At 42.2% G+C, this 23,708-nt stretch overlaps 2 protein-coding genes across 3 annotated transcripts in view; one reads left to right on the forward strand and one right to left on the reverse strand.

Moving 5' to 3' along the window:
* Positions 1 to 3,326, reverse strand: part of LOC116358233 (SWI/SNF-related matrix-associated actin-dependent regulator of chromatin subfamily A containing DEAD/H box 1B) — a 7,419-nt gene extending 4,093 nt beyond the window's left edge. The window contains exons 1-6 of the mRNA XM_031808758.1: positions 2,734 to 3,326; positions 2,185 to 2,317; positions 1,665 to 1,789; positions 775 to 872; positions 325 to 423; positions 29 to 107 (exon numbers count right to left, since the gene is read on the reverse strand). Of these exons, the coding sequence (XP_031664618.1) occupies positions 29 to 107; positions 325 to 423; positions 775 to 872; positions 1,665 to 1,789; positions 2,185 to 2,317; positions 2,734 to 2,806 (607 nt within the window). The 5' untranslated portion in view covers positions 2,807 to 3,326. The remainder of the gene's footprint in view (positions 1 to 28; positions 108 to 324; positions 424 to 774; positions 873 to 1,664; positions 1,790 to 2,184; positions 2,318 to 2,733) is intronic.
* Positions 3,327 to 3,743: 417 nt separating this feature from the next.
* LOC109873802 (small conductance calcium-activated potassium channel protein 2-like) overlaps positions 3,744 to 23,708 on the forward strand; it is a 35,735-nt gene continuing 15,770 nt past the window's right edge. Inside the window, exons 1-3 of one of the 2 annotated variants that reach the window (XM_031808973.1) lie at positions 3,744 to 5,816; positions 6,230 to 6,325; positions 22,926 to 23,344. In XM_031808973.1, coding sequence (XP_031664833.1) covers positions 5,055 to 5,816; positions 6,230 to 6,325; positions 22,926 to 23,344 — 1,277 coding nt within the window. In that variant the 5' untranslated portion in view covers positions 3,744 to 5,054. The remainder of the gene's footprint in view (positions 5,817 to 6,229; positions 6,326 to 22,925; positions 23,345 to 23,708) is intronic. The other variant, XM_020465520.2, reaches the window with a different exon arrangement.

Raw genomic sequence — 23,708 nt, forward strand, 5'->3', positions numbered from 1 at the left:
CAGACACACCATGAAACAAAACTCTTACCCTCCTCTGAAAACATGCGCAGTGCTTCTAGGGTGTCCTCAAAGTGCCAATCATGCTCGAGAAGCACTTCTCTAAGCTCCTGTGTGTATGCAGGATAAGACAAACAGATAGTCGTAAACAAAACACCTTTTGTCAAAATAAATTATTAACATGCAACTCCCACTCATTTCAAACAATATTAGTTCACATTTACCAAACATTTAAGGCACTGATGAATGTGTTGTGGAACTGCAGTGAGGGAGAACACAGGGCCTGTTGTTGGCAGAGTGGGATTCTATAGCTGATGGAAGCCTCACCTCCTTGACCAGACGGGGAAACTTAGTCTGCAGTTTCCTCACCATGTCCTCCTGGCTCTTCCAGCTGGGCTCTGGACCCTCATCCTCAGAATCATCTGTCTGGCGGTACAGAAACACACTGACGCATGAAGTCCCAAGGCAGGCAGACCAATTAGAGTGAGAGCTCCTCCTCATGCAAGCCTACCCCCTCTCTACTGGAGAAGACAGATAATACATGAACAAGCAGGATGGCAGTACATCATCTTGGTCAGGGTAATAACCTGGAGGTCAGGATCTCAGGTGGGCCATGCAGCTCTTGAACCCATGAGCGTGGCACTATTGCTAAATTGCTTGAGTAAATCTCTAGCTCAACACAGATCTCACATGTCAGGTGTAAACTGAATAGGCACCCCCGGTTTGGGGTGTCAGGGAGGCTGGAGGAGCGATAGGAGTGCAGACAGCTGGACTCACCACTGAATCCTCCTCAAGGGCTGGTTTCTTGCTGGAGTTTGATGCCCCACTCTGCTGGGAGCTGTCACACACCTCTAGTCTCCTCTTCCGATCTGGGTCTAAAGCAGGACATTAAGGGGGCATATTAACACAGCGTGAACACCACCACACTGGATCTAGTTTGTGCTGCTGGGAATAGAAGTCTCAGTTAAATGTACTTTTCATGTTTCTCTAACCCAAGAAGGTACTGTTAAAGCCTACTCCTTTAACATCCAAGGACCGTATGTTATATTCAGAGGTAAACTGGCTCTGGCATCCAAAATAGCCATCTAAAAAGTGAATCGATTCTCATTGGTACAGTTCTAGAAACATAAAGCCCCTCTACTTTCGTAGCACAGCAAAGTAATTTCACAAATGGAAAATACACACTTACTGTACACAGTTTTAACACAGTTACAACACGTTTCTGAAGTCCTTCTTCTGTAACACACAGGTGTTCAGAGATAGCTAATTAACACAAGTAGTTGACTGTCTTCCTTCTGTTTTCTGTAAACAAGCGCTGCAACATGGAATTATGGCCATGTGGAAACCCTAACCCTGTAAAAAGGTGTGTAGTAATTGAACCTTATGTTTCCAAAACTGTACCGCAAGCGATGCGTGTTAATATTTAGAGCAAGTGTCGGGGCTCTTCACAAAACTTCCTTGGCCAGAAGATACTATCATCAATAGGCGCTAAAGGTAGTTAGCCTCTTTGAATGGGCTAACGTTTCATTGACCTCCATGTCACAGAGCAGGCTACAAAACATGAAATGGCAGATTCCATTCCATTCAATAGTATAGATTGCATCACTGTGCATGTAATTGTGCAACAGAAAATATTAAGGCCAGGGATAGTATTAATGAACCCTTACCTTGACTTCCTGATATGTTTTTGGGGAGCTGGCTGACATTTCTCTGTGGAGTAGTTTTCATCTCCTCTCCCTCCTCATCTGACAGTATGATAACAGAACCCATAACTGGTTCCTTTTCCAGACTCCTTTATAAAAAAATATTAAAAAAGCAGGAGTCTTGAATCATAAAAAAAATAAATCCTCACGATTTTGATTAGTGTGTGTATGTCCAGTACTTGACTTGGACTGAAATAGGTCTCTCAAAGGAGCTCAAGCAGTAGAAAATGTGTGTCTGGCACCAGTACATCCACCTGCCTATTAGTATGTCACAGGTGTGACAAATCTCTCCAATCACTTGTACATGCCTTGTGTTGAAGGCCTGGTGCAGGTAAGGCTGGAGCCATGTGACCTGTGGCAGGTTAACTTTAGTAGAATCTTGATGATATATGCTAATACACATGCTTTCCTTGACCCTGTATAAACCTAGAGTGGTGTAGTCTGATTTACATTATTTAGAGGAGTTTGGTAGCAACTAACTTACTTCCCCGACAACATCATGGAAGACCCTGATATCTCCTCATCTGAATCAGAGTCTAGTACCACGCTTTCCATGCCTCTCACTGAGCCGGGCCCTGGGGGACGCTTGAGCTCTGGGGTCTCCGGGACAACAGTATCTGCAAGTGAAAAATGTAAAAGCAAAAAGAATCAACACAAAAGTGCCTACTGTGGGAGCTGGATGGGCATGTTGACTACTTGTCGAAAAGGCCTTATTTTGATAGTTAGTCTTGGTTGGGGTTTCTATATGGGTAAAAAATGTCCAAACATGTCTTGGTTTACATTCCAGTGTCAATACTGGGTCTGGTATCAGGCACAACAGGGACCACCTTTGCCAACAGGAAATCGAACATGTGGGGATAAGTGTGTGGTCTATGTAAGCAAGGGTCATGTCTAGAAGGGATACAGCTTTTGTCAAATTGACGTCCAAATGTTTCTGTTAGGTAACCCTTTCCCTAATTATCCTAACCTGCTACGAAAAGTCAATGTTGACCAAAGCTGTGTCCTAGACAAAACCGTACGTGTGCTATATTACCATGTGTTTGTTGCCCCGTGAGATCTTCATTCACTGAGTATGTGTTATGGTTGATAAATCTTCTTTGATTCATCGTTGTGATATTATTTGATTCTGCTAGCTGCTACAGTATTATCCTACTCAAAATGAGCTCACAACAATTGACCACGGTAGCTGCAGTCGAGTGTTAAAAATGTGTGTTCGACCTAACAAGCATCATCGTGAAATCAAACAACCCGGCCTACAATGACCGTTCGCTGTCGGCAAGAATAGCAATCTAGCTAATGGGTCCTTCACAAGAGAGGATATTAAACGTTATTCTGTTTTTCGATTGACGCTTATTAGCTAGCTAGCTGTCTTGCATTCCGTGTATAGAGATAGATGTTGCTAACGACGCTAATTCATGCATGTAAGATGCGTTCTGCAACGTGAATGATTCTACCTCTGACCTATACTCGTAAAATAGCTACCTACATTATTGCCATCGGGCGTCCTCTTTACCGATTACATAAACATATTTACAACCCTTTGTAACGTTTCATTGCCTAAAATAGCTAGCTAGCAACTTTGTTTCTGACAAATTCCGAAAACGACACGTGGGCAGTCAGACCAGCCAATCAGAGACAAGTGCGCATTGCGATCTCGTGTAAAAAAAGAAAGAAAGGATTTAAAGGGGCAACACAGTCTGCAGGTGACAGACGTTGGTCACTCTTCTTCAGGACGGTGGACAGCTCCCCTCATTTCAAGGTTTGGAGTCACTGGTGCATAGGTTAATTGTTCTAACCTGGAGATCCCGTCATAATTAGAGAGGGGACTGTAGTTTTATTAACCACGTAGTCTACTGTATATTGAGCTCTACAATTATTTAAATAGTATATCTCAACCAGAACATGCAGGATTCTAATTCGGGATTTTAAAATATTAGGCCTAGTTTGAGAGAAAGATTTTGGATGTTTCAAATCTACTTTGTGGTTACAGCGGCACCCGAGACTTGTGGATGATTATGTTCAGGTTTTGCTTTATGGCTCCCCAGATGCTCGATATGGAACAGTTACCTATATTTCCTCAGGGTGACATAACTCCTCCACTCCATTAATAACTCCGCCACCAGCGATCACATCAGTCTGAGGTTTCAGACGGCTACCCGCAGTCTGGCTGGATTCCAAGTCACATGGTCTCTGACCAATAATTGTAACCAAGATGAACAGGCACATACCTTGTGAATTTAATATCCACCTCATCCACCTTGAGTGGATCAATCGGCACCTCCGCAACGCATAGGCTGCCTGCTACCGATTGAAAACAATAGACAATGGTTTTGAGTGATACCCTAGTATGTGTTCTATTCTGACCATATAGTATCTCCAATAGAGGGTTCCTGTCGGAATCGAATGTGCCTATCCTATCCCAGGAGTGGGGCTATATTTTTTGGCTCCCAAATGTGTTCAAGTGCAGTCGATTGTTTTTTGTAGATAATGAGAGAGACACTGGTTCCTATGGTGTTGACGTTGCGTGTTTACCATCAACATCTTTATAGTGCTTTCGACTGCGGTAGTCAGTTTGGAGCCAAAGAGCCCATTCAAACCCACACCGCCAAAATCCTCTGGTGACTTATCTGTGTCAATAGGCTAGGCTACATACAATGCACAACACTTGTTTTCATGATTATTATCTCTTACCTTCAATACCAGCCTAAAATAGTGCATGCTGATAAGAGGCATTTTAACCAGAAGAATATTGGATAATGGAAAAACAATTTCAAGCTAACATCTTTATAAGGCTTAACATTGTTTTGGTTGTTATTTCACGAATGCAATGGATATATGTGCATTTACAATGTAATCCAAGTTGACATTTTTTATTGGCACCCACATAGACATTGTGTACACCAAACAATATACGATATGTGTTGTTTAGCACATTTGTTTTAGTGTATGGTAGGCTACCCCACTTATAGTATAGTGAACATCCGTGTGAACATCGGTGATAGATCCAATGTACATGCATAGCAGTAGGCTTAGTTTAGGAGCCTATGAAATAACCTTATATTTCACCCTCAATGATGTTATTGCTCATCATGAGCAGTCTCACTTGTAAGATCGTTTTTCCTCTACTGACATGCTACTTTCCTTGGGTGAATATTCGAAAAGATGTTGCAACCTTTTCAGTGACGTCAAGAATGTTGTGTTGGTCCTGTCTATCCAATCCGAGGCATCGCTGACATTCTACAGGAGCCGAAATGGGTCTAATCTTGCTCTGTAGCTGTCCTCGTTTATCCACCACAACGCCCTTCGGCGGGTGCATGGTGGTACTCGACTGCTGCTTTAAACAGCAGCACTGACATGGAAACCCCATTGCAGTTGAAGAACGATTTCTTTCAAGAGCAGCAGTTCCAGCATCACTGTAAGTACCAGCACTACTGCGGACCAGAGGAACGCTCCACTAAGCAGCGCAACCAATGCTGCACCTGCAAGAACTGTACCTGTGGTGCAAGAAAAAGCCTCGTTTTTCGCGGGACGTCAGCGACCACTCAAGGAACTTTAAGGACGCCATCCGTAACGTCTTCGAGACAAGGTTGTCAATTTAGCGTCTGTGAGTTTAAGCCCTCCAGTCATGGTAGTTCACCCAGACATCACCACCACCAGCACTGCCACAATCGGCCGCCGGGCAGCCCGAGCAGCAGCCACAAAGAGAGTAACTCGTATAACGAAATAGCCATGAGCAGCTGCAGATACAACGGCGGCGTAATGCGGCCGCTGAGCAACTTGAGCTCGTCCCGCAGAAACCTACACGAGTTTGATTCAGAGTCCCAGCCTTTACAACCAATTTCCACCGCAGATGCATCGGACACCCTAGCATCTAAACCGGAGAACAATTCGACCACCCTGATGCCTTACGCATCGGGAGACGGAGGGGGTGGATGTAACAACAGTGGCAGTAAATCGGGTAAAAAGAAGAACCAGAACATTGGGCAAAAGCTTGGACATAGAAGGGCCTTGTTTGAGAAAAGGAAGCGCCTCAGCGACTATGCTTTGATCTTTGGGATGTTTGGGATCGTTGTTATGGTTATAGAGACTGAACTCTCATGGGGAGCGTATGGAAAGGTACGTTTTCAACTCAATCCCGGTACTGTGCAGTATTATCTAGATCGGGCAAATTAATTGACTGGCATGTTGAGTGGACCAGGAAAAACAGAAAGTTTGATTTTAAAGTGCATTAAACCAGTAGTAGTATAGTCGCCTTGTTTTTATTTACGAATCAAATATTTAGACAGTGAAGACTGAAGATGTATCCCGTAAACCATGCAATCAGCTATACTTTACATGGCTGGATAGGCTCTCGATCACTTAGTCCAGGTAGGCTTACATGCTCCATTGACATAGTGACACATGGTATCCCAAGCGTTAAGAGCATTTAGACAGGGTTTACTAATATAGCTTCTTTTGTTTTCTTTTTTTAAAGATTACTACTGTTTGTTGTATGTGTTGTTGTATTGCTATTTTTCTTTTTTTTGCAGGAATCCTTGTATTCATTAGCTCTAAAATGCCTGATAAGCCTTTCTACAATCATTCTTCTGGGTCTGGTTATCATATACCACGCAAGGGAGATTCAGGTAACATGGTTATTTTTCATGTCATTGTCATTCACATCCCCAGACATTAACTATGGTTATAATAGTGCCATACATGTTATTACACATTTGCTACTTAAGTGCACAGTGCTGTCATTGCCTGTTAGTATGGTGCGAGTTTGCAGAATAATTCTATTCAAGACATTGATGTGCTCAACCGACTTAAGTTTCAAGTTTTATTGTCACATGCACAGGATACAGCAGGTGTAAAACAGTCAAGTAAAATGCTTAATTTGCGAGCTCTTTCCCAACAATGCACAATAAAGGTAGTAGTATAGATGGGATGAAACCATGTGAAACGTGAAAGAAACATGAGAATACAATTATATACAGGTCTTATATACAGGTTTAGTGCAGTGCCTTCAGTGACTTCAATGAGTGCAATTACTCTGAAATGAAGTGGATTATTTCCAGATTAAGTAGGCCTACATTTCCTCTTTAACGGGTGGCATTATCTAATTATGGCATGAAATCATTTGACTGACATCTTGACCCAGACCTTGAAAACTTAAACTGTAAAGCTTTAAGACTTCTGGTGATTTAAAGTACTAAAATATAGCTCTTGAAGTATAGGATTTATAAACACCTTCATGAGGTCAGGAAAAGTGTCTTACCTTATCATAACCAAAACACTATTGCTCCATTGTTTCTATTTTTCTTGTCATTGAAGACTTTATAAACAAATAATACATTTTTATTTTGCTCTTATAGAATGTCACTCTTAGCCATATCAATATTTTACTATGATAGTGGCTGGCACTTGCATCTCAAGATTGTGTCCTGCATCTTCCAAACCTCCAGCGGTTAACTGGTCTGGATTGTCAGCTTCATTGAATAGTTCCAGCACTTGGACAAAACTACATTTTATGACCTTGCGTCAGAGCATTGTTGCATCACTTATGACTTTTCTTCCTGTAATTCAGCACATCTGTCTTTGTTGTAGAACCATGTTGTAAAAAAAAAAAAAATGAAATGGTGAGTCCTCAATGGTGTTCCTCATCAAGAGGTATAGTCTGGTCAGGAATCCATTACGTTGCTCTACGTGAATGAAATTGACCAGAGAAGAAATGTATTTGCCAATGCCAGGCATTTTCTATAACCTTGCTGAGGCTGCATTGGGCGGGAGGTAGCCTAGCGGTTAAAGTGTTGGGCTAGTAACTGGTAGGTTGCGAGTTCGAATCCCACTAGGCTAATTGCCTTTATCCATTAGCCTAAATGTATATTTAAGCAATAATGCCTGAGGAGGTGTGGTATATGGACAATATACCACGGCTAAGGGCTGTTCTTACGCACAACGCATATACCACAAACACCCTAGGTGCCTTATTGCTATTATAAACTGGTTACCAACTTATTTAGTCATACCCGTGGTATACTGTCTGATATACCATGGCTGTCAGCCAATCAGCATTCAGGGCTCGAACCAACCAGTTTATAATTAGGATTTTAAAGCCCTCAGAGGGATATCAATCATTGAAATTGCTCAACAGTAAAACATGTCTACCTTTCAAATGGCCTACTGTAAAGCTTTCTTTTCTGCATGGAATGATAGAAACATTTATTGATCATTACCATATTTTGATTCATAACAAAACCATTTACATTTCCTCAGAAATGGTTCTCTATAGTGTGAAGTGTAAACTAGTTGTCAGCCCTTTGTATTTCTAGACACCAATTTGAGATTTCATGAATCAAACCATTTTCCGGACAACATCAAAGGGAAGGCAGTATTGTGAATGACTATTGTGATGATGGAAAAAGCCCAAATATGCTGAGGGTTGTTTTGGCTCAGTGATATTATTTTCAAAGTAAAATGGGTTGCAATATGTTTGTTTATATTAGAAACAGATTGATACGTGTAGTTTACATTCAGTTATTCGATTTTCATATCCTTCAGTCTTATTCAGACTGGTATATGACTCGATATCGCAATTCTAACCTTGGCTAGTGATTCTCACTTAAATTCCATATCTACTGTTTGAAGCTATATTATTACTCAGCAATATCCTTCGTCACCCAGGTTGTGGCCCCACTCAATAGCTCTTTTATTGCTGCTTGCAGCTGTATCAGTAGTGGTAGTATTGGTATATCGCTCTAGCGCAGAGCTTGCAGCTGTATCAGTAGTGGTAGTATTGGTATATCGCTCTAGCGCAGAGCTTGCAGCTGTATCAGTAGTGGTAGTATTGGTATATCGCTCTAGCGCAGAGCTTGCAGCTGTATCAGTAGTGGTAGTATTGGTATATCGCTCTAGCGCAGAGCTTGCAGCTGTATCAGTAGTGGTAGTATTGGTATATCGCTCTAGCGCAGAGCTTGCAGCTGTATCAGTAGTGGTAGTATTGGTATATCGCTCTAGCGCAGAGCTTGCAGCTGTATCAGTAGTGGTAGTATTGGTATATCGCTCTAGCGCAGAGCTTGCAGCTGTATCAGTAGTGGTAGTATTGGTATATCGCTCTAGCGCAGAGCTTGCAGCTGTATCAGTAGTGGTAGTATTGGTATATCGCTCTAGCGCAGAGCTTGCAGCTGTATCAGTAGTGGTAGTATTGGTATATCGCTCTAGCGCAGAGCTTGCAGCTGTATCAGTAGTGGTAGTATTGGTATATCGCTCTAGCGCAGAGCTTGCAGCTGTATCAGTAGTGGTAGTATTGGTATATCGCTCTAGCGCAGAGCTTGCAGCTGTATCAGTAGTGGTAGTATTGGTATATCGCTCTAGCGCAGAGCTTGCACCCTATCCTGCTCTTTGTATGGGCTATTTTCCATCCTCAGTGAGAGATTATGCATGCGCATCCATCTGTACTCGCAGTTGCCTGTCAAATATAGATGCATAGTTCAGACTGAAGAGAGGTGCCCACACTCTACACTAGCTTCTTGAAAGTCATCTACTTGTCCCAACTGTATAAGCTGGAAAGAGTTGACTTTACACACCTTTCTGGGCTGCTTTGACAGTACATGGACACCCCTTTTGTTTTCAGTGTCTGAAATGTCCCAAGGTCAGTCAGAGGACATCTCCTGGACACAGACTGTCACAGGCAGGCTTAGGGGACACACATTGTACATGATAGCAAGGATTGGTGACATGGTACAGTAAAAGGATTTCTCTCTGTCTTCTCAGTGTGATGTTTCAAGCTTCAGATACCCTCCAGACTTCTCTATGCAATTAGAAGCCATGCTCTGTTTTTCTACCCACTATTCTGGATTTAAACGTCAGCAAGCATCGACAAATGTTGTAGGATATGCTATTTCAGGTAATACAATCTGTTCAAGGTATGATACAGATGTCATATGTCTTTTGGTGACAGCTAGTAATCTATAATAATTGTGTCCCTTGTTTCCTCTGGTGGCAGGCAGCCGACTAGGGTGGTGTGTGAACTTAGCTCAGCTTGGAAGCTGGATTTGTACTCTGATTTAGATTTGTCAGTCACTATTAAGGTTTCATATTATCAAGAGAAATGCTCTAAGCATGTCGTTTGCCCTCTAAGATGTTTGATTACTTTAAAAAGGACTGTGAGGGACACTTTGAAATGTGACTTTGGTTTCTCCTTGAGTTAATGTTTATTTGCCAAGAGGCTTTTGTGTAAAGGCCAATACAGTGGCCATGTACAGTTTTATGTAATCACTGAAATCTACCCTTCCTTCAATTGGTTGTCATAATAATAGGTTGAGTCCCAGCTGTCAATCTGTCGTGACTAAAGTCAGCCTTGCCTAGCTTACTGTGTGTGTGCCCTGTGTGTGTATTAGAGACACCACTGTGTTACTGCAGGAGATGCTATGCGTTTCTCACAGTGAAATCTGTCCTCAACCTGAGACGTCAGACTGGAGTCAGATAGCCATTGCTGGCTGGTGACCTCAATGCTTTCACTGAACAAACAGGCTTTCAAGGACACAGATACAGTTGAAGTCGGAGGTTTACATACACCTTAGTCAAATACACTTAAACTAAGTTTTTCACCATTCCTGACATTTAATCCTAGTAAAAATTCCCTCTCTTAAGTCAGTTAGAATCACCACTTCATTTTAAGAATGTGAAATGTCAGAATAATAGTTGAGAGAATTATTTATTTCAGCTTTTATTTCTTTCATCACATTCCCAGTGGGTCAGAAGTTTACATGCACTCAATTAGCATTTGGTAGCAATGCCTTTAAATTGTTTAACTTGGGTCAAACGTTTCGGGTAGCCTTCCACAAGCTTCCCACAATAAATTTGATGAATTTTGGCCCATTCCTCCTGACAGAGCTGGTGTAACTGAGTCAGGTTTGTAGGCCTCCTTGCTCGCACAAGCTTTATCAGTTCTGCCCACAATTCTATAGGATTGAGGTCAGGGCTTTGTGATGGCCACTCCAATACCACTCCAAGGTATTGGACTTTGTTGTCACAACTTTGGAAGTATGCTTGGGGTCATTTTCCATTTGGAAGACCCATTTGCGACCAAGCTATAACTTCCTGACTGATGTCTTGAGATGTTGCCTCAATATTTCCTCATAATTTTCCATCTTCATGATGCCATCTATTTTGTGAAGTGCACCAGTCCCTCCTGCAGCAAAGCATCCCCACAACATGATGCTGCCACCCCCGTGCTTCACGGTTGGGATAGTGTTCTTCAGCTTGCAAGCCTCCCCCTTTTTCCTCCAAACATAACAAATGGTCATTATGGCCAAACAGTTCTATTTTTGCTTCATCAGACCAGATGACATTTCTCCAACAAGTACGATCTTTGTCCCCATGTGCAGTGGCAAACCATAGTCTGGCTTTTTTTAATGGTAGTTTTGGAGCAGTGGCTTCTTCCTTGCTAAGCGGCCTTTCAGGTTATGTCGATATAGGACTCGTTTTACTGTGGATATAGATACTTTTGCACCTGTTTCCTCCAGCATCTTCACAAGGTCCTTTGTTGTTGTTCTGGGATTGATTTGCACTTTTCGCACCAAAGTACATTCACCTCTAGGAGACAGAACGTGTCTCCTGCCTGAGCGGTATGATGGCTGCGTGGTCCCATGGTGTTTATACTTGCGTACTATTGTTTGTACAGATGAATGTGGTACCTTCAGGCATTTGAAAATTGCTCCCAAGGATGAACCAGATTTGTGGAGGTCAACAACAAAAAATGTCTGAGGTCTTGGCTGAACTCTTTTGATTTTCCCATGATGTCAAGCAAAGAGGCACGGAGTTTGAAGGTAGGCCTTGACATACATCCACAGGTACACCTGAAACATAGTTATATCATTTATATGAGAAACATGTCTCCAGCTAGAGCAATCCAAACAAAGAGATTTACTTATGATATTCTCTTTTCAGATAGTGGTGCATATTTTTTTAATTTTCATTGAATTCCACACTTAGAGAAACTATGATATCAAGTAATCACTTGCTTTCAGATGCACTGAAAATGTAACCTACAGCTTGAGATTTACTCAGCAAAGTGGCCTCTTAGTGCTTCACTTTGATATCATAAATAAACCATTGCATTCATTCCTTATTGGGCTGAACCTCTCAACCTAATTCCCTAATGAGATTGAGCGATTTGTTTGTCTCAGTTACAAGATATATGTTCCTATCTCCACATTACACAGATTAAATATTGAGCTGGACTCCATTAGTTATATTGAGCATTCTGAAACCAGTAACCAACCCAGGCTGCTTGAACTCCTATAGGAGTGGCAGGTATCCAAGCAGTTAGAGTGTTGCGTCATTAATCGAAAGGTTGCTCGTTGATTTGCCCTCGAGCAAGGCACTTAACCCTAATTGCTCCAGGGTCGCTGTTGATAATGGCTGACACTGGCCATGACCTCAATCTCTGAGGGTGTCTCAGGGGGAGTTGGGATATGCAAAAAACTGCTAATACACAGTTGTACATGTGTGAAATTGGACAAATATAAGCACCCACCTAATTATTATTATTATACAGTATATGGGTGATTCAACGTAAGTGGTGTATATTGCTGTCCCACCCCCAAAAAACATTTAAAAAACAGTTCAGTCTCCAAACTTAGAACATTTATTTACACCATGATATGTTCTAGCTCTATCCAAGGCAATAACACACATATTGTTAAATAAATATAGTACATAGTCAGTGTTTATACACCTATTTCTATTGAGAGGTGGCTGTCCCAATCCGTGACTCCTAAACTTCATGTTTGAAAATAAAGCAATCAGTGATTTTTTTTAAACACTTATTTCAATAGAACATATTGAGTTTATCTATGATTACACTGAAAGATACTGATCTAATTATTGTTATTATTATTATTTTTATTTTTTAAATCTCTGAAAAATGCTGTCCCCACTTTTGATGTCACTACCGAAGCACACACTTTAAAAGACAGCAGAATGAATGTGCCTTAAGCCACAACACTACACATATCATCAGGAGATGGGATTGCAACCCTCTCCACTATGGCCACATGGTGAGTAGTCAGTCTGCAAATATTTTTAGAAAATAAATGAGCAAATTGGATGAATCTTAATATATTTTTAAGAGGGGTCACTACCAAATATCTAATACAGTTGAAGTTGGAAGTTTACATACACCTTAGCCGAATGCATTTAATGCATTTAAGCCGAATGCATTAAAGCCCAATTTTTCAGTTTTTGATTTGTTAAAAAAGTTTGAAATATCCAATAAATGTCGTTCCACTTCATGATTGTGTCCCACTTGTTGTTGATTCTTCACAAAAAAATACAGTTTTATATCTTTATGTTTGAAGCCTGAAATGTGGCAAAAGGTAGCAAAGTTCAAGGGGGCCGAATACTTTCGCAAGGCACTGTATTTTCAGGTCTCTCCAGAGATGTTCGATCAGGTTGAAGTCTGGGCTCTGGCTGGGTCACTCAAGTACATTCATAAACTTGTCCCGAATCCACTCCAGCGTTGTCTTGGCTGTGTGCTTAGGGTCGTTGTCCTGTTGGAAGGTGAACCTTTGCCCCAGTCTGACGTTCTGAGTGCTCTGGAGCAGGTTTTCATCAAGGATCTCTCTGGACTTTGCTCTGTTCATCTTTCCCTCAAGCCTGACTAGTCTCCCAGTCCCTACCGCTGAAAAACATCCCCACAGCATGATGCTGCCACTACCATGCTTCACCGTAGGGAGGTGCCAAGAGTTCAATCTTGGTTTCATTGGACCAGAGAATCTTGTTTCTCATGGTCTGAGAGTCCCCATTGCCTTTTGGCAAATTCCAAGCGGGCTGTCATGTGCCTTTTACTCAGGGGGGGGGGGGGGGGGGGGAGGGGGGGGGGGGGGGGGTTTCTGTCTGGCCACTCCATAAAGGCCTGATTGGTGGAGTACTGCAGAGATGGCCTTTTCTTCTGGAAGATCCTCCCATCCCCACAAAGGAAGTCTGGAGCTCTGCCAGAGTGACCATCTGGTTCTTGGTCACCTCCCTGACCAAGGCCCTTCTCCCCCAATTGCTCAGTTTGGCCGGGTGGCCAGCTCTAGGAAGAGTCTTGGTGGTTCCAAACGTCTTCCATTTCGAAATGATGGAGTCCACTGTGTTATTGGGGTCCTTCAATGCTGCAGGCATTTGTTGGTACCCTTCCACAGATCTGCACCTCGACACAATCCTGTCTCAGAGCTCTACGACAATTCTTTCGACCTCATGGCTTGGTTTTTGCTCTGACATGCACTGTCAACTGTGGGACCTTATATAGACAGGTGTGTGCCTTTCCGAATCATGTCCAATCAATTGAATTTACCACAGGTGAACTCCAATCAAGTTGTAGAAGCATTTCAGGGATGATCAATGGAAACAGGATTCACCTCAGCTCAATTTTGAGTCTCATAGCAAAGGGTCTGAATATTTATGTAAGTAAGGTATGTTTTATATTTTATATTTGACAAAAAAACGTTTTTGCTTTGTCATTATGAGGGATTGTGTGTAGATTGATGAGAAGAAAAATAATTGTATCAATTTTAGAATAAAGCTGTAACGTATCAAAATGTAGAAAACGTCAAGGGGCCTGAATACTTTCACTAATGCACTGTACATCTGTCCAAATTAAAGATAACAAGCCATATGTTATCTATAGGGATTCTTTAAAGTCCAAAATAAGCCAAAATTGTCCAAAATGAAATGGTTACATCTGAAACAATTGACACCATAGAGATGATGGATTCTGTGACAGCCTCAATGAAGTGCCTGTGCTGTCTCCAATTTAAAGTTGCATGCTCTACCAACTGATCTACAGAAGACCACCATGTGTGTAGTGGACAAGTGCACACTTCAGGAAAAGGTGTCGAGTATTGTATTTGGCCAAAACATATTGACATCTATAATGTGCTATACTGTACTGTACCCTACGGTATTCTACTGTACTGTAGTGTGTTATACTGTACTGTACTCTACTGTACCCTACTCTACGGTATTGTACTGTGCTTTACTATACTGTAACCTACTGTACTGTAGTGTAGTGTGCTCCACTACATTGTGCCCTAATTTATTGTACTCGTACTGTACGGTACTCTACTGTACTGTGCACTACTTTACTTGAGTTTCTTACAATTGAAGAAAGGGCCCATGGACTCTTTATCTAGTGGTCTTGATCTTGAGACCACTCAAGACCACAAATTCAGTTTTTAACTTGTCATGGTCTCATGGGCCTGGATCTTGGGACCAATGTTCTGGTATAAATCTTGGCTCCTGGATATGAACTTACTCCTTGGTTTACAAACCATAGCAAAGATGATCTATTATATTGACAAGATATTTGAGTGACTGCTCTAACAATGTAAATTTATGTCCTTAGAGATGGAACGCAGATGGGAGGAGGCAAGATCAGGTGGGACCATTCTAGCCAATAAGAGGGCAGATACACGTGTGAACAACAGGCTACAGAGATAGATAGAGGACTCATCTTTGTATCTGTGCCATTATAGCATCTGTGACAGCATGGGCAGCGCCATTGAGGCTATCTACATTTTAAAGTAGGAGTTGGAATCAAAATGATTGGTTTATATAATTCCTTTCTGTTCTGTTTTAAACCTCAAATATTTTGTATTAAAAACATTTAGCTCCACATGAAATTACTTCCGATAGAGCAGCTTGCTTTGGAGGGGGCAAGCTATTTACATGCAATTGGACAGACGAGAGAGCAAGAGAGAGTGGAGGAGGCGGCTTGCCTTGAAGCGCTGGGCATCTTATATGAATTAGGCACACATAATTATACCTACGGAGGACCAGTTCTGTATCTTTGAACTTCAGAGCTGGCTTAACGTTGAACCAACTAGCTAGCTATACTCAGCAAAAAAAAGAAATGTCCTCTCACTGTCAACTGTGTTTATTTTCAGCAAACTTAACATGTGTAAATATTTGTATGAACATAACAAGACTCAACAACTGAGACATAAACTGAACAAGTTCCACAGACATGTGACTAACAGAAATGGAATAATGTGTCCCTGAACAAAGGGGGGTCAAAATCAGAAGTAACAGTCAGTATCTGGTGTGGCCACCAGCTGCATTAAGTACTGCAGTGCATCTCCTCCTCATGGACTGCACCAGATTTGCCAGTTCTTGCTGTGAGATGTTACCCCACTCTTCCACCAAGGCACCTTCAAGTTCCCGGACATTTCTGAGGGGAATAGCCCTAGCCCTCACCCTCTGATCCAACAGGTCCCAGACGTGCTCAATGGGATTGAGATCCGGTCTCTTCGCTGGCCATGGCAGAACACTGACATTAATGTCTTGCAGGAAATCACGCACAGAAAGAGCAGTATGGCTCTTGTCATGCTGGAGGGTCATCTCAGGATGAGCCTGCAGGAAGGGTACCACATGAGGGAGGATAATGTCTTCCCTGTAACGCATAGCGTTGAGATTGCCTGCAATGACAACAAGCTCAGTCCAATGATGCTGCGAGACACACTGCCCCAGATGAATCGCGTTTTTGTCTCGGATTCACATTTATCTTCGAAGGAATGAGCATTACACCGAGGCCTGTACCTTGGAGCGGGATCGATTTGGAGGTGGAGTGTCCGGGGCAGTGTGTCATGGTCTGGGGCAGTGTGTCATGGTCTGGGGCAGTGTGTCACAGCATCATCGGACTGAGCTTGTTGTCATTGCAGGCAACAATCTCAACGCTACAGGGAAGACATCCACCTCCAAATCGATCCTGCTCCAAGGTACAGGCCTCAGTGTAACACTCATTCCTTCGAAGATAAACACAAACCCGACCATCACCCCTGGTGAGACAAAACCGCGACTCGTCAGTGAAGAGCCCTTTTTGCCAGTCCTGTCTGGTCCAGCGACGGTGGGTTTGTGCCCATAGGCGACGTTGTTGCCGGTGATGTCTGGTGAGGACCTGCATTACAACAGGCCTACAAGCCCTCAGTCCAGCCTCTCAGCCTTTTGCGGACAGTCTAAGCACTGATGGAGGGATTGTGCGTTCCTGGTGTAACTCGGGCAGTTGTTGTTGCCATCTTGCACCTGTCCCGCAGGTGTGATTTTCGGATGTACCGATCCTGTGCAGGTGTTGTTACACGTGGTCTGCCACTGTGAGCATGATCAGCTGTCCTTCCTGTCTCCCTGTAGCGCTGTCTTAGGCGTCTCACAGTATGGACATTGCAATTTATTGCCCTGGCCATATCTGCAGTCGTCATGCCTCCTTGCAGCATGCCTAAGGCACGTTCATGCAGATGAGCTGCGACCCTGGGCATATTTCTTTTGGTGTTTTTCAGAGTCAGTAGAAAGGCCTCTATAGTGTCCTAGATGTTCATAACTGTGACCTTAATTGCCAACCGTCTGTAAGCTGTTAGTGTCTTAACGACCGTTCCACATGTTCATTAATTGTTTATGGTTCATTGAACAAGCATGGGAAACAGTGTTTAAACACTTTACAATAAAGAACTGTAAAGTTATTTGGATTTTTATGAATTATCTTTGAAAGACAGGGTCCTGAGTTTAGCTAGCTAATTAGCTTGTGTATGCATAGCGCCACCAGAATTAAAATAAAAACACATCTCACCTTTTAGTAGCTATTAAATCCAATATGAAACGTGGTCTATAGTATCCTTAACTAGCATTGAAAGGTTAATCCATTCTTCTCGAATAAAAAATCTTTCTCCCTAATTTCTGAATCATGCTTGTAACGTCAGTAGGCTACTAGACTATGCTTCAGGGGGAGGGGTGGGTTGCCTACACACACACAGGCAAAGATTTTCAGCTGGCAGGTAGGCAGACACAAGAATACGTTTCTGCGTGACAGAGTGAGGGCTTTGCCTTGGCGCTTTGTTGCATTTTTTTGAGGGACTGGAAAAAAATGCCTGGGACATAAAATAACGTTATTAACCAGTTTCCATGCTTTTAAAATAATGGTTCTGTTCCGGAAGAGTATATATAACTTTTGTTTGTGGTTCTGATTCTGTTCCTCTAAAAATGTAGTTATTTTCTGGTTTTCGGTTCTGTTCCCTAAACCGGTTCCAACCCCTATTTTAAAGTATTCCATTTTCTTATTCTTCATTGGCTGATTTCTCCCAACTCATAGGAATCCCCACCGACTTGACTACTTTAAAATGGTGGAAGCTCTCAATGGCAATGTCTATGCTAAAACTTGATGTATATCCATGATGAGTCCTCAACCTATCTCTCGGACTCTGACAACAGGCACAAGTCTGAAATAAAGTAATTTTTGCGTAAATTGCCGAAATGTCACACGCATCCACTTATATCATTGCATTCGTAACAACCTTACCATTTTGAAACTTATATTCAATCAGATAAGCATCACATAGCAAATAAGCAATTCTATTTTTTGTTAACCAAATTTGACCCTCATTGACCTCCATACAAAATTATGGGATTATGGGAGGAGTAAAACCTCTCACTTTGCCTCTTCCTCTCTGACCACAGGCAACCCACTTTGTAGAAGATAATGCTCTCTGATCATTGGCTGATAATTTCCAACCCATAGGAATCCCCACCCAGTTGACTACTTTTAAATGGTGGAAGCCCTCAATGGCAATGACTAATACAAAACAAATGATTTCCATCTAGATACCCCTATTTATCTCAAAGATTGACACGATACTGAAACGCCTGTTATTTTGCCCAAATAAAGATAGGTAAAGTGTTTATTTAAACATCTAACAACATAATGAATTAGTTGCATAAGTTATTCAATAACTCAACAAGTTTCAGATTCATACAATCAACATTTTACAGAGAACAATAGAGATTAGATTTCTCTAAATTCCAATTTAAAGGTTTTGAAAATCTGGTTAAAAAGCATGTTTTTACTATTTTGTTAATTTGGTATCCAAAATAAAATGTCTAAAATGAATCTGTAATGAATCTGTTTATCCCTTTATTGCATCCTTTTACTATTACATTTAGTGGGGTGGTAAGGTACTCAGGTAAATATTTCAAATATGCAATACAAACAAAGTGTGTGAGTTATATACTGTATACAGTATGTCTACCTGACAATCTGTGTGTGTCTGTGCACGTGCATGTGTGCTTTGTTGCCCTCTCCTATAAATATACTTTTCAAATGTGCTTTTGTGTGTGTGGTCCACTGGTCCATGTGGGTGAAATGGCTCTTAGCCCTGCAGGATTTGAGCTGAGTGACCTGAGAGTTTGTTTGGCTCATCAACAGGGCTTTTCTATTCCTCTGTCCCTTCTCTGGTATGCTCTTTATTAGGCCATGGATCATAGGACGGACTATTGTTGTAGCATGGACGGTCTTTTAAACTTTCATAAGCCATAAACCCCTTCAATCTAGTTTATTCTAGCAGGATATAACCTAGATAAGTTATCAATTATGTGCATATGATATACTGTAGAAAGAGACATGACTGCTGTCCCTTATGCCACATACATAATTCCAGGTTATCAGCTGCAGATGTAAGTCATACACCCCCCCCCCCCCCCTCCCTCTCATAACTAGTGCTTCTGCTACTGGCATGGAATATTTAATGCTGAGAGGTAAAGAGCTCCAGTATTGTATTTCAGGTCCTCCATTACCATAATTGCTTTTACCAACCAAGTAGGCTTTCCTTACGTAACCGAGTTTTAAATGTTTCATTACATTGTTTTAAAGCAACAAACTTTCAAAACACTTTTGTCACATGAAGTTGTTGCCATTATTATTTATTAAAATGAGAGCTTTTTGTGCTGTGTGCAGATGATATTGTGTCTGAGCCGTTTTGATGGCTTAGGTCTGGGAGTAAAAGACGATATTGTGTTTGAGCCGTTTTTATGGCTTAGGTCTGGGAGTAAGAAAGACGATATTGTGTTTGAGACGTTTTGATGGCTTAGGTCTGGGAGTAAGAAAGACGATATTGTGTTTGAGCCGCTTTGATGGCTTAGGTCTGGGAGTAAGAAAGATGATATTGTGTCTGAGCCGTTTTTATGGCTTGGGTCTGGGAGTAAGAAAGACGATATTGTGTTTGAGCCGTTTTGATGGCTTAGGTCTGGGAGTAAGAAAGACGATATTGTGTTTGAGCCGTTTTGATGGCTTAGGTCTGGGAGTAAGAAAGACGATATTGTGTTTGAGCTGTTTTGATGGCTTAGGTCTGGGAGTAAGAAAGACGATATTGTGTTTGAGCCGTTTTGATGGCTTAGGTCTGGGAGTAAGAAAGACGATATTGTGTTTGAGCCGTTTTGATGGCTTAGGTCTGGGAGTAAGAAAGCGTCTGTAACAACACAGTGGAGTAACAGCTTGCGTTTCCATGTCTAAGTTACACTCCCTTGGAACGGCTTAACAAGCAGGGCTATACCAACAGAGAGCCTGGTTAGTGTTACAGCATCTCTCAGCCTCAGAGTCTGACAGATGTCAGTGCTCTCAATGAGCTAGATGTTGTTACGTATGGGCAAAAGCCTCTTTAGTTGTGTGCTTTAAAATGATCTTTGTGGGGGAACCTTTTAAATGTTGCTTTGATTAATGAATTTGGTAGAGCTGTTGCGTGGGAGTGTTTTGTACACGTAACTGCTTGGAATTTCCTGCAGCTGTCTGTGGGAAGCGTTTGGCCTGCAGGTTAGCTTTAATGAGAGTGTGAAATTTGCCCGGATGTTCAAGTGGAATGTTCTTTGTGTGGCAATGTGGTGTAGGTGGCTGTAGTGTCAGTGTGCCTGTGGGATTGGAGGGCTGTAGTATGTGCAGTGCACGTGCGTGTGTGTGTGTGTCTGGTGTGGGTGGCACTATAGCGCAAAAATCCTGGAGGTGTACATTTGTTATTGTCAGGGTGTCCTTGAGCTAAAGATGTGGAATAAAAGCTTTCTTTGGCAGTGGGAGAAATATATATATATATATATAGTTGAATGATTCAAGATTCAACATTTTGTCATGTATTATTATCTCTAAATACATCTCATTGATCCCATTTACGCATCCAGGAATGGGACAGCACTTTTTTCCACCATCAAGGATCCTGGAGTTGTACTAAATGGGGGTTGATTGGCAGGATGTCAAGTCATCATGTGCGACTTCACTTATCTCCCAAGGTTTTGTGTTCATCAGGAAATCTGAATTATTAAACATTCTGATGTTTTTGACTGATCTGCTAACACATTTTGGCTGATATGTGATGGATTTCAGACTTCTGTTTTTTTTTGTTTGATATGAATTCATCCTGAATTTAAAATGTTCTTTCATTCTTATTTCGTGGTTCAGATCACTGTGTTGCACAGAGAGGAGCCATGGGAAACACATACTTTACAGGACCAATTACAGATACTCAAACAGAAGCAGGAAGAAAACGCTGTTTGAAAAGTCAGAAGAAAGATCAAAAACATATTTGCATAATCTTTTTCCCCCACACACCGGAGGGCCAGATGTCTCTAGACGCAGCACCATTCATTTAATCACAAAGCATCATATGATGGCTTCAGTTAAAATGTGGTTTGTCATTTGTTGTATTTTCCTTTATATTGAATGGCATATAGTCACGATGGATATACCCTAGTGAAAGAAAGCTCTCTGAAATTTGCTGACGGCAACGTTTTGTGAAATATCTCCCGCCAGTTGTGACAGCCCCATACACAACCCAAAGATCGAGGTGATTTGAGTGCAGGGAAGGAGCGGCTGAGTGCATATTTTGGACTATCGGCATTGCGTGTCAGAGAGGGGAATAATTTGACAACTGTAGAGAGGAACATTAGAGAGGTTCGATTGCATTTATTCCATCTGCAGAGAAGTATTTAAAAGGATGAGGGGCAGAAGGAAACGCCATACCTAGATAATCTAGATCACAGTCAGAGATCACTCTCACTGAATGACACCGAGGGGTAGGTGGATCTGTTGGTATGGGGCAATAAGGTCATTAGTTCAGGGTAGATCGAAACATTGAATTGTGAGACTGTTTTTATTTATTTAACTAGGCACATCAGTTAAGAACAAATTCTTATTTACAATGTCGGCCTACCAAAAGCCATGCGGGATGGGTGCTGGGATTAAAAATATAGGACAAAACAAACTTCACTGCAAGAGAGACAACACAACACTACATAAAGAGAGACCTAACACAACAACATAGCATGGCAGCAAAACATGACAACACAGCATGGTAGCAACACCACATGACAACAACATGGTTGCAACACAACATGGCAGCAGCACAACATGCTACAAACATTATTGGGCACAGACAACAGCACAAAGGCAAGAAGGTAGAGACAACAATACATCACACGAAGCAGCCACAACTGTCAGTAAGAGTGTCCATGATTGAGTCTTTGAATGAAGAGATGGAGATAAAACTGTCCAGTTTAAGTATTTTTGCAGCTCATTCCAGTCGCTAGCTGCAGCGAACTGAAAAGAGGAGCGACCCAGGGATGTGTGTGCTTTGGGGACCTTTAACAGAATGTGACTGGCAGAACGGGTGTTGTATGTGGGGGATGAGGGCTGCAGTAGATATCTCAGATAGGGGGAGTGAGGCCTAAGAGGGTTTTATAAATAAGCATCAACTAGTGGGTCTTGTGACGGGTACACAGAAATGACCAGTTTACAGAGGAGTATAGAGTGCAGTGATGTGTCCTATAAGGAGCATTGGTGGCAAATCGGATGACCGAATGGTAAAGAACCTCTAACCTGCGATCTATAAATTACATCTCCGTAATCTAGCATGGTGGAGAGCTTTAGATTGGAGTGAGAGAGATGAAGGGTGTGTAAGAGGAGACAAGTGGGAAAGGATGAGATGGAGAGGGGGTACAGCATGCATGAGTGAGTGTGTACGAGTTGGGATAGAGGAAAATCATTAAAGGTGTTGAAATCCGTCCACATCGAAGCTCCCAGTAGAGTGGCCTATCTTCTGCTCTGTGGCCAGGCAATACGAGACCTATACTAATGTGGGAAGTGGCAGATGTTCTCATCAGTCTAATGCGTTGGAATAGGAAATGATAGCCACATGCAGGAGGTCCCATAAACTTCTGTGACAGATGTTGTGAAGAGTGTAGCGAACGCTGACAGTTAATAATTGGAATCACTGAATGCCAATCAGCCATGACAGAAACTGAATTTCCATTGACTGAGTGTGGTAGTAAAGTTTAAAGTTTTGATCAATTTAGTCTGATGCCACCATGATTAAAATGCAAGGCTGCATCTAACCAGAGCTTGTTCAGTAACCTCTGTCGGTTTCCCTCTCCCCCTCCATCCATGTTGTTATTCAGTTATTCATGGTGGACAATGCAGCAGATGACTGGAGGATAGCCATGACCTACGAGCGCATCTTCTTCATCTGCCTGGAGATCCTGGTGTGCGCCATCCACCCCATCCCAGGGAACTACACCTTCACCTGGACAGCACGCCTGGCCTTCTCCTACACCCCGTCCAAGACGGACGCAGACGTGGACATCATCCTGTCCATCCCCATGTTCTTACGGCTGTATCTCATCGCCCGCGTCATGCTGCTCCACAGCAAGCTCTTCACAGACGCCTCGTCCCGCAGCATCGGGGCGCTTAACAAGATCAACTTCAACACACGCTTCGTCATGAAGACCCTGATGACCATCTGCCCTGGCACCGTGTTGCTGGTCTTTACCATCTCGTTGTGGATCATCGCTGCGTGGACCGTGAGGGCCTGTGAGAGGTCTGGACCTGCTGCCCTATCACAGTCACGCTATGCTGCACAAAACACTGCATGAACCATAAATAAGGCTTCATGGTTTGCTGGGGAAACAGGCGTTAACTCGTTATGCGTCATACTTTAGGCTTCCATCCAGATGTAGTGCTCCATCCACACATTCCCAGCAATACCACCATTTTGCATTTAATTCAGATTCTCTGCATGGAAATGTCAAGAGATAGACAATCATGGCCCATAGTTTACGTCTTGTTAGAAGATATGAGAATCTGTTTACACCTTATTTATATTGCGCATGAATTAGGCACAGATGTTTCTATAATGTATAAGACGTTTAAGTATTTGGCAAGCTGACTCCAGTCTGACACTT

This window comes from Oncorhynchus kisutch, linkage group LG29 (assembly GCF_002021735.2).
Source record: "Oncorhynchus kisutch isolate 150728-3 linkage group LG29, Okis_V2, whole genome shotgun sequence".
Lineage (NCBI taxonomy): Eukaryota > Metazoa > Chordata > Actinopteri > Salmoniformes > Salmonidae > Oncorhynchus > Oncorhynchus kisutch.